This window comes from Vigna unguiculata, chromosome 1 (assembly GCF_037176805.1).
Source record: "Vigna unguiculata cultivar grain cowpea cultivar isolate G323 ecotype 2 chromosome 1, ASM3717680v1, whole genome shotgun sequence".
In the NCBI taxonomy this organism is placed as follows: domain Eukaryota; kingdom Viridiplantae; phylum Streptophyta; class Magnoliopsida; order Fabales; family Fabaceae; genus Vigna; species Vigna unguiculata.
The window spans coordinates 41,185,453-41,196,170 of NC_140792.1; the positions used below are offsets into that span (position 1 = coordinate 41,185,453).

A 10,718-nucleotide genomic window follows, 5' to 3' on the forward strand; every position below is an offset into this window, starting at 1 on the left:
GAACCGACCAAATCGATTCTTTTTTAAAAAAAAAAAAAAACGAGTGAGTTTAGTTTTTGAAATTACATATGATATTCTGTTAATGCTTGCAATTAAAAAAAAAATCAGTTTTTAATTCTTTTAGATTTTTATTTATTTATTTTTCGTTGAAATTTTAAATAAAAACAACAACATATTTTTCAAAATAAAATTAAAAGGTTTAATTTCAATTGTTTAAAATTCCTTAGAAATAATATAATTCTGGACTTATATTGATTATCTAATTTTATTTTCATTGGAATTTATTACTGCGGACATTTGTATTATGGGATAATCTATCATTAACGTTTATTAGTGAAACATTTATATAATTTTTAAATTATGTTTTCTTAATTTTATCATTAAAAGAAAATTAATAGTGGACATAGGAATATATAAATATATATAGTAGAAAAAAATTATAAATTGAACTTATTTTTCATATAGAAACTATTTAAATAAGATTTTTTTTTTTAAATAGTGGCCACAAAAGTAGTAATATAACATATTGTTTAAATATTTCCCACTATAATCATTAATGAGCTTACTTTTTTTACTTTCAAAATTTGGGAATAATTGATGATTTTTTTTATACAGAAAATAAAATTTCAAGTAAAGTACGTAGCTTGAATGGATAGATAGAAATTGTAATTAAAAAAGAAGAATGATTAATGTTATGATAAAGATTGCCTAAATTCGTTCAAATAACAGTGTGTGTGCACGTGTAAGAAATATTGATACTAATAAATGATGTTTTTACTTTTTTCCTTTTGTTTCCATAAGCGGTGTGTGTACAAAGAAAGTATAGATAGGACAGGGTAGGGTTGAAGCAGGTGCAAAACCATTGTTCCATTGATGTAATAAGAACAAAGAAGCCAGACATGACACCAATAACGATTTCTCCGGTCACATATGCCAACAAAAAACAATGGAACAGCTTGTGAATTCTTGAAACCCCACTTGTGAGGAAAAACCACATCATAGTTGTAGGGTCCCTCCTTCTGTTGTCTGTGTTTATCTTCTTCCTGCTTTATCTACCTAACTAGTATCAAACTCATTAACTAAGCCTCCACATTTGGTTCCAATAACAACCTTCCCTTTTATTGCATACCAAACAAAAAGGAGATCGAAGAAATCACAATTCAGATTGCACCACCTACCTCTCTCGTTATGCTTTTATTAACATACAATTATTTCGCTATGACATGTTATATCACATGTGGCGGCTCCTCATATGGACCATAACTCATTTTTGGTGGATTTCTGAGGCCACAGTTTTAGCCCAGAACCGAAGATGTTTCTTCATATTTGCAGATGAACAACGTTTCGGAATTTTCAAGTTTAGTAGTGGGGAATCTGGTCTCTTTATAAGCCATGCCTCTGATAAATATGGTCTCATGATATCTCTCTTTTCTTCCTCTGCTTCCGTGTAATGTCCTTCAACCGTTTCTTTTGAATCCATAACACCGAGTCTCTGCAACCCGGGAACAACGCTCATCATTCTCGGGCTTAGATACTCTTTGTTGAATGTGAAACCAAGATCCATAAAACCCTTTACTTCATCAAGTTCTAGTTCCCCAAATGTTCTGCAGCTTACGGATTTCTGCAGTTTCCTTGCACTAGTAACCGGATTCCTCGATTTTCTGTCACGGTTTTGACTTGATGGGGAGGTTGAGTGTGAACGAGTTTTGTTACCCACCAACAAAAGCTCCATTCTGGCCAATCTTTCCTTTGTTTCTTCTTCTTCTTCATTGTTGATTGAACCATCCTTTTGCGTAAATAAAAACAAAGTAGAAAGAATGGTCATGACATGAATAAAAAACGAACTCATAATACCGAATAGATAGAATGCTGAGAAGTACTGACTCTGACTGCTTTTCAGTTATATTATACCTGAAGAAGCACAGATATTGACTCTGATGAGAGTGGTTTCTCTGAAGAAGCTGATTCATCCGCTGAAGTTTCTTCATCTGGTGGAGGTGGTGAAGAAAGAATGAAGGATGAGCAAGACGCAGATTCTGATGTGGGAATAGGTTTTTCTTCATCTGGTGGAGATGGTAAGGAAGTAACTGATGCTGTTGGACTTGGTTGTGAGAAGAAAATGAGTTTGTGAAACCAAAGACTATCCATTTCTTCTATAGTACATAGAAAGTTTTTGTTTTCCATTGCTTATGTTTGTGTTTGTGTGTGTGTCTGAGAGAGAGTGAGATTTGCGTATGAGAAGGCTGAAGAGAGTAGTGGCCTGTCGGCAAGTGTGGTGGTGGTGAAAAGAAAGAGAAGTAGAGAAGCGAGTGAAGGCAAATGAACGTGGAGAAGTGTGTGGGACAACCTTGGACAACTAAGGGTGTGGTCACCATGGACATGGGACGTGGATTCTAAACTCCACAACTTCTATGCTGATAAAAAGACTGTTCTGTCCATGCTTCAAAAACAGAATACGATGCTCCATGCATGTCAAAATCATATGCTTGAACTAGTTAGATCTACCAATTTAAGTGGATTCATCATGATTCACTCTAGCATGAGATGAGACTAAGGCAAGACAAGGAACCAAATAAATGGTTTCTCCTTTAAGTCCAAAACTTACTTTAAGGTTGTAAAAAGAGCAAATATTCATGAAGATTAATGACCCAAAAATGGATTCGGGTATCTTGACATTACAGTTGTCATACCAACAAAATCTGATTTGCTAGCTGGTTAAGTTCAATCTAGAGTCACGATGGGGGGTATTCCGACATGGAAAGGTGCTACTAATTGCATGATTGGTTTCACCCAGAGACACCACTTATGGGATAATGCACTAGTCAAGTAATAGTGACAAAAAACCAAACTGTTCTTTTTATCACTTGTAGTCTTCTCATCCTTGATGTGACATTTGGACGCTACTAAGCAAATTCATCCTTGTAAATCATGACTCCTTGTCCTCACCTAACACGACAAGTAAGTTAACTTTACAAGAGGATTTTCATGTTTATATGTTTCTATGTTCTCTTCAACGATATGACGGGGTTCATATTGATATTTAAACGTTATGCAAACGATTATTTAATGGAAAACTTCTGGTTTGAACCTCATAAACAAGTGTGATTGGGTATCACAGAAAAGATTACTATCTTAAGTAGTTCAGAAATTTCTTTTGAACTTCTAAATAATAATGCACATTAGATTTTACTGTATTAGCGGAACAAATTAATGCATGGAACCAAGAGATTGACACAATATTACAATTTCACTGCTAAAAATCTGGTGCTCAATAGAATCAATACTAGTTGAAGTTGTGATGTTTTTATGTGGCAATTCTAATTATACAACACTAGGAGGTGGATGACTTGATGAGTTTGCCTCTGTTTTCATCGCATGCTCCAACTCTTCTACAATTTCTCCTTCACTAGAGGAACGAGTGTTTTCACGTAGCCCTGAAGAAAACTCAGGGGCACTCTTATTTTCTTGGCTCCATTCTGAAGACATGTTTATGTGGTTAAAGCTAAAAGACTTCACAAGTTTTTGTTGCTTTCTCCTTCTCTCCCTCACCTCAACATGCCACTGCCTCAGAATTTTAGCCAAGGCTTTGCTCTTCACCTGTGACCCCATCTGTAACAAATCCAATGTTAGGACACTAAACTGTTTGGGATTCACTTTAAAATCAATTTTATAAAAGTTAACCAAAACACACTCTCTCACACTATTACATGAATGTGTCTTTATAGAGTTTACCTGTGCCACTAGTGCATAGAGGGGAAGAGTTACATAGCTGCATAGGACTTGAACTGCCACCCTGAGGAAATAGTAAATCAAAATATCACTTAGGATCAAGAAAATTCACTCCAGGAGAATCAACATGCCAAAAGAAAGAAATTAGAATAAACTTTAGGTGGTCATTACGCTATCACCACCCTTATGACTGTAAATGTTCTGTGTTCGTGGTGGCAAGAATTTATTCCAAACTGTGTCTGTCAACCAAGAAAACAACAGAGAAATAAAGAGAAGGGTGTTAAAGGTAATACATATATTGGATCAATAATGTTGATTTTTTTTAGCAAGTAGATAGAGAGAACTTACTGATACCCATATAAAGAAGGCAAGCTCGAACGCATTCTGTCATGATCAAATTAAAATCTTAGTTTAATCAGTGATTCAATGTGTCATGTCATCACGGATATCACTGCAATTATTCGTGTCATATATACATGTTCATAGATAGAAGAAGGTTTACCACAAATAAAGTGTAATGCAGAAGTGTTAACACGAATCCTGGATGGCCAAACCAGAAGAATTCGTCACTTGGACAAACAAGTGGTGTTCCTTTTGTAACACTGTTGACATCTTTCATCTGAAGAGCCATTTCGTCTACTATGACTTCAAGTTTAGCTCCTACAATCAGAACTAGCTGAAAATCAAAATTCAAGAAAGCTGAATTAGAAGCCATGCAGATTCATTATTAGTTAGGACAAAAGAAGATGCAACATTCTTGTTACTCACCAAGAGGGGAATATAGGATAACCAGAGATATACATGCCAGCCTGATATAGTTCACAGAGAGAAAAATAACTTGTGACTTAGACATAGGAAAAGCTTTTTAAGAAATGGAGATGAAAGAGTAAAACATTCTAACCATGTACGTCCACGAGCAGAAAAATAACAACAGTGAACCACATCACGGGGCTGCAAAGTAACACACATAATAAATAAAATGTGATTAAGATGTGCTCAACACAAAACTGCAGTTGATTATTGGTTGGAATTAGATGAATGGACTGATAAAAGACATAAAATTTGGTTGGTAAGTAACAACCTAATGCTCACTATGATTCTGAAATCTTCCTCAAGTGACTGTTCAATGTAATTTTGGAAATCGAAGTTGCTGTTTCTAGCTGAAAAGTGAGCCTGAATGGTGCATGGAACATCTTAATTGGAGGTTTAACGGTAATAATAACAATAATAATCATGGTTTGACTGTAATAAATAACAATAATAATCATAGACTTGACTTTGATGTGTTAATGTGTACTTAACTGATATGAAACCATGCCTCAGGGTGAGGTAATCAACTTTTTCTACCGAATGAAAGAACTGTCTGAAAAAACATTTCTGTCCAAATTTCACAAATTCATAAACAACGTTAGCCAATAACAAACTATGATACAAAATCATTTCCTCGTTACATTTATTTAATGATGACTCAAAAAAATGCTTACAATCCAAAGAAACACTGGTGATGCAGTTGTAGTAGATATGTGGCGTCTTCCGAATGTTGTTTGCCTTGCGTATCTGAATCTATTAGGGTCTGATTGTGAATCACAAACGTTGAAGGGTCAATTAGCCAACAAAAAAAAAAAAAAAACTTCATAAGCTATGAAGCCCGGACACGACTCATCAATGGGCTTGTTAGACACGTATCGGACACCGACACTCGTATGATACTCATAGGATACATATTAGTAAAGTGTTCAATTTGAAAAATATTTTTTTTTGTCTTTAACTGATATTGACATGACTCAAACATAATATTAATAACCACAAATTCAATGATTTTCTAAAAATTACATAAACTTGTAAATTTATTATATAAGTTTCTATTATGATTATAAAAATAAAGAAAAAATATTATATTATCATTACTTTTCACTTTTTCTATATTAGATAAATAAATTATATTTATTTCTATGTTAGTTAATAATATCTTAGTTGAAAATTTAAAAATAATATATATATATATATATATATATATATATAAATGTTGTGTCTCGTGTTCTATACTTTTCAATTTAGTTGTATCTTTGTGTCCGTGTCGTATCCGTGTCCAGACTTCATAGTTGATAAGACTTTGTCTATTCTATGATGCCAAATGAAATTGTTAGCATTATTGGAGAGGGAAGTCATGGAAACAGAAGAATGATTAATGAAAACGAAGAAAAAGACGTATAACCTATTGATATGATTGATGATGATACTTAAAACAAATTACAAGTATCGTTAAAATTGTGTGTGAGGATTTAATATTCAATTATTTTGTAGTGGTGATTATGCAGAGCAACGAGTATCGTTATCGTCACTGGTCACTGGTTCAACTTCAAGTCTTGATAATGATAACAACACAGAAGTGGGGACTTAGGAAAAACAGGGTCTCAATGAGTCAGAGCCATTAAAATGTTTGGTCCTCAAGGGGACCAAGTTTAAGTAGTTTTGACGCATCTATTCCGGCGTTTCGTGGAGATTAAACTACAACAATAGTATTATTTTCACGTCCAATCATTTTATATTTACTTTTTCTTTTTAATTTTCTTTTTTTTATAAATATAAAAAGTTAACATTTTTTTTAATAGTCAAAATACTTTTAAAAGTATATTGTCAAATGGTGGTGTAAAAAGTATTTTGGACAAAATAAATAGTAAGTTTAGAGGATTAAATATGAAAGGGAAAATAAATAGTAACTACCCAACATAAATAACCAAAAGACACAACACGAGAGAGAAAAAGTAAGTTTATAGGATTGAATATGAAAAATAATGAAGGATCTTTTTCTTTGTATGCAACAAAAATAAAATTATGGAACTGTAGGAAGTGGAAGACAAACAAATTGGGCAAAATAAGGCCCTTTCACTCATCCTAATTAAAAAAATGGGGACCCCGTTATACATTTATGATTAATTTCAGTTTTATTTATTATTAAATCAGTGTTTTTTTTTATGATATATATATATATATATATATATATATATATATATATATATATATATATATATATATATATATTCACAAAGTAATGTTTTTTTTAAAGGAAGAATTTATGTACTTAAACCACCAATTATTTACATATATCATTCTTCTATTTTCTTTCCACGCTAGAGCATTAATATACAACATGTTTAATTTTTTTTTTATAATTATGTTATTGATATGAAGTATTCATTAAACATTTTGAGTTTTATCGGTTGTTTATGAATTTAAGTTTGTATATTCCTTAATTATTATGAGAAAGTAAATGCATATGTTGTCAGCTGTATAAAAAATGTCTACTCGCATATTAAAAATTATAAATTATACCAAAAATGAAATAACTTAAAAAACATTAATTACTTTTTAAGTTCATAATAAAAAAAAAATCTCTGAAATGAAGGCAATAATACGAAGAAGTTTGTAAAGAATAGCACCGCCCAAGAAAAAAATGATTTTTTTCCTCTCCATTTATTTTATTATAAAATCAAAACTTCATTCATCACCTTTTAAGTGTATGTTTTGGATTCTAGGCGTATGTAAAATTAATTAAAAAAACTAACTTACGAGAGTTTTGGCCAATGCTTTTAGTTGTACAAAAATTAATTTCAAGTACATAATTGATCTTATTGAAAAAATTTAGTTAAAACTCGTGTAAAAAAATCATTTAAATTTTTATCTTAGAAATAAACTCGTGTAAACAAATTCTGCATTATATAATTTAAACATAAAATTTTACTTATAATTTGTTACAGAATAAAAACATTTAAACATTCCTCTAAACTAAATTTTATTAAATCAATTTATTTCAAAATTATTTGCGTCAACACTCATTCAATACACTCTAACTTCTAAATTAAGGAAAGGATTACAAAACAGGTAGTACACCATAAATTACAGACTAGCAACTCAATGCAAAAATCAAATGATTAATTCTACGAATATAAAACTTTTTCTAAAATTTATGTTAGTAAATTTCATGATAAAGTAAAGCTTATCAAAACAAAGTGAATATTTAATTAGTCATTTGCTTAAAAACAACTTTACCGTTGGCAATTTCATATTCGATTGTCTGAGTCTCTTCATCCCAAGCTTTCCAGTGCCTCATCTGCAAATGTGATTCAAATGATATTGGAAAAAAACTCATAGAAGAATTCGTTTGCAATAAATAAATAAATAATAATTTATATTACAATTTGTTTTTAAGTGAATACTTTTATCAACAAACTATCACATTGTTACAAATTATTAACTTGCATAAGTAAGAACAAAATAATTTTATAGCCAACTAGCATAATGTTTTATTTAATTAAAAACCGTTAAACAATAATCAATCTCTAAATTATGATATGGTTGAGTTCAAAACAACGTAAATAATTTATATCATATTAAAAATTTCCAGAAAAAAATTATTTTTATACAAGTATACATGCAGGAGTAATTTATTATATTTTTATTTCGAGTAAATGACAACAAGATCTACATATGTTCAGGATTAATTCCATCCCATTGATTAACTCGAAATAAATTAATTTGAGAGTAAGTTCTTATGGGTCGTTAACATCTAAACTGTCCCATATTTTTATATGAAAACAAATTACATTTTTAAATAAAACCTTTAAATTAGTAAGTAATATTTTATATGAGATGCTATTATAATTATATTACCAAGGGGAATCGCATAATTATCCTGCATGTTTTTAAAACATACCATGCATTGTTTGCATTTGTTATTTCTGAATTAGATTTCTTGCAAAGTAATAGATAATTAGATTTTGAACTGGCATTAAAAGAAATAAAGACCAATTATCATGAAATATGTATCATAATCATAATTAGACATTTTTTTTTTATAATTATATAAGTAATACTAATTCACGATCTTATCTCAAATATAGAAACCTCCACAAAGCTTACAAAAGAAAAACCTAAAAAGTGAGATCTCAGGTTCTTGATTCTTACCTTAGCCCTTGCCAGAGAAACGGTGAGAAAACTGTACACAATTTGCATGACAGCAAGAACAAAGATGAACATGTGAAGTTGATGGATTCCATGTCTTGACACTAAAGCAACCTCACTTGCCTGCATATGTAAACAGAGTTAACACATTCAACTCGCTCAGTAACATTTGGGATATCATAAGATTGATTTGAAAGATTTCATCATACATTTTTGGCACTGCAAGAATCCAAAATTGCAGTATCATTGGTAATACGTTTTCGACATGGAAGCATGGTATCTGCAGCCCTCACTGGAATGCAGATTTCTATTATAGCGTCTTGAGTTACTGTCAACAACAGCGACATGAATCCTAAGATCATCAACTCTGCACAAAACACACACACAGGGATTAAACCTTATATTCGAATATCATAACACAATATAATAATACAACGCATTCATCTATTAACCTGATTTAAGCCTCTCTATTGCTTCCACCAAATCGCTCTTTCGATGTTTCCTCAGCCACTGTATTATGAGATGAATGAGATGCTCCAAGATGATTGAGATTGAGATAAGAATGAAGGAAACAAGGGCAATAGCCCAGGTTGGAGTGTGTTGTAAAGAATAACCGAGTGTTGCCATGTTCATCACCTAAAATTCTTGTTTTGTCTTTAGAGTTGAATCTTTCTATATATAAATTTGTTTAAGGGACCATTAAGTGTCTCCCTCATACACATCACTCTCAGTTATAGTTTTCAAAGTTGGACAATTTTTCAATCCATTCACATGCTTCATAATACGCGCCACTCATGTCTTTTCATGAATATTTTCGATCTAAAATCATTAAGTGATGTGCATACGTGACTTCTTCCCTTTTTCTAATTCCTGTCAGTTTATGTCATTCCTTTGAGGATTTTTCCATGGAAGCTCATTTGGGCACAACCCAACACCGTTCATTTTGAGACTCCTGTCAACTGAGGAACCTTAAGAGGATCTTTCAGCTTATAAGGACATGAATAAATCATTCAATTCCAATTCCATTGTTGAAAATTACTGATGAAAAAATCAGTAATTGATGCTACATTTATACACAAAAACCAGTTTTATATACTACCTATGGAAGACATGATTACAGTTTTAGTTTCACAGTTCAGTTGGATCCGTTTGAAATATTTTCATCCACAATTATTTGACTGACATGTGTATTAATGTGACGTGTTAACGTAATTAATTAATGACTAATTGATTGTGCAAACATGCAATCAAAAAATTGAAAAGAAATCGATACAGATTCATTTTCTTCAATCAGTTATTCCTTAAGTATTAAAAAAATTTGCTAACAAATAACATCATATAGTGTATGTGTGATTGAAACATATGTAACATAATTCCAACATGTTGCTATCATCATCATGATGTCATGTTTATACACACCAACATTATTGGACACCTCTTCTTAAAATGAATTCAAGAATAATGTTTGAATTGCGAAACACAATCAAAATAAAACAATGAATAAATCGTATTGTGTATTAACTATCAAAGTCAAGTTAAAGTCTATTCTAACAAATTTTTTTAAACATTTTGTCTATAGAGTTGAGTTAAGTTTAAAATCTACTTCTAACAATAATTAATTCTTTACAAGGAAATACATAAACAACTACAGGTCATTTAAAATTGTAAGGAAAATCGTAAGTATAAAAATATACATGATATATATCATATATATCAAAATTTTAGTAATTTTAAATCTCATACACAACTTTGATAGTTATTCTCATTTGTGTGCTTCTATTCATGTCCACGTTGATTCCAAATTTATGGGTTTTGTTCGGTTGTCCTCCTCGCTCGGAGAAGGTAACTTTGTGGAACACACTTAAAATTCCACCCGTTGTACATTTATGTAAACGAACTACATTTTAATTGTTCCCATTAATATATTCAAATCTATTTATATATTTCATATCTGACACTGCTTTTATGAATAAAAATACATTTTCACTTTTACAAATAATTGTAAAACTATCACATTGTTTTTATCT

At 31.1% G+C, this 10,718-nt stretch overlaps 2 protein-coding genes across 2 annotated transcripts; both read right to left on the reverse strand.

Annotated features, from left to right (window-relative positions):
* Window positions 1-842: 842 nt before the first annotated feature.
* LOC114179926 (uncharacterized) lies at window positions 843-2,524 on the reverse strand. The gene is made up of 2 exons (XM_028066436.2): window positions 1,912-2,524; window positions 843-1,786 (listed from the first exon to the last, which is right to left on the reverse strand). The coding sequence occupies exons 1-2, from the start codon at window positions 2,182-2,184 to the stop codon at window positions 1,265-1,267; spliced, it is 795 nt and encodes a 264-aa protein (XP_027922237.1). The 5' UTR covers window positions 2,185-2,524; the 3' UTR covers window positions 843-1,264.
* A 704-nt stretch (window positions 2,525-3,228) lies between these two features.
* Window positions 3,229-9,372, reverse strand: LOC114180741 (MLO-like protein 3). Its single transcript, XM_028067040.2, has 14 exons — window positions 9,144-9,372; window positions 8,901-9,058; window positions 8,695-8,814; window positions 7,780-7,840; window positions 5,214-5,302; window positions 5,032-5,106; window positions 4,811-4,902; window positions 4,631-4,680; window positions 4,498-4,538; window positions 4,232-4,405; window positions 4,078-4,113; window positions 3,901-3,968; window positions 3,733-3,793; window positions 3,229-3,609 (listed from the first exon to the last, which is right to left on the reverse strand). Exons 1-14 carry the CDS (start codon window positions 9,322-9,324, stop codon window positions 3,322-3,324), a joined length of 1,494 nt encoding a protein of 497 aa, XP_027922841.1. The 5' UTR covers window positions 9,325-9,372; the 3' UTR covers window positions 3,229-3,321.
* Window positions 9,373-10,718: the final 1,346 nt, after the last annotated feature.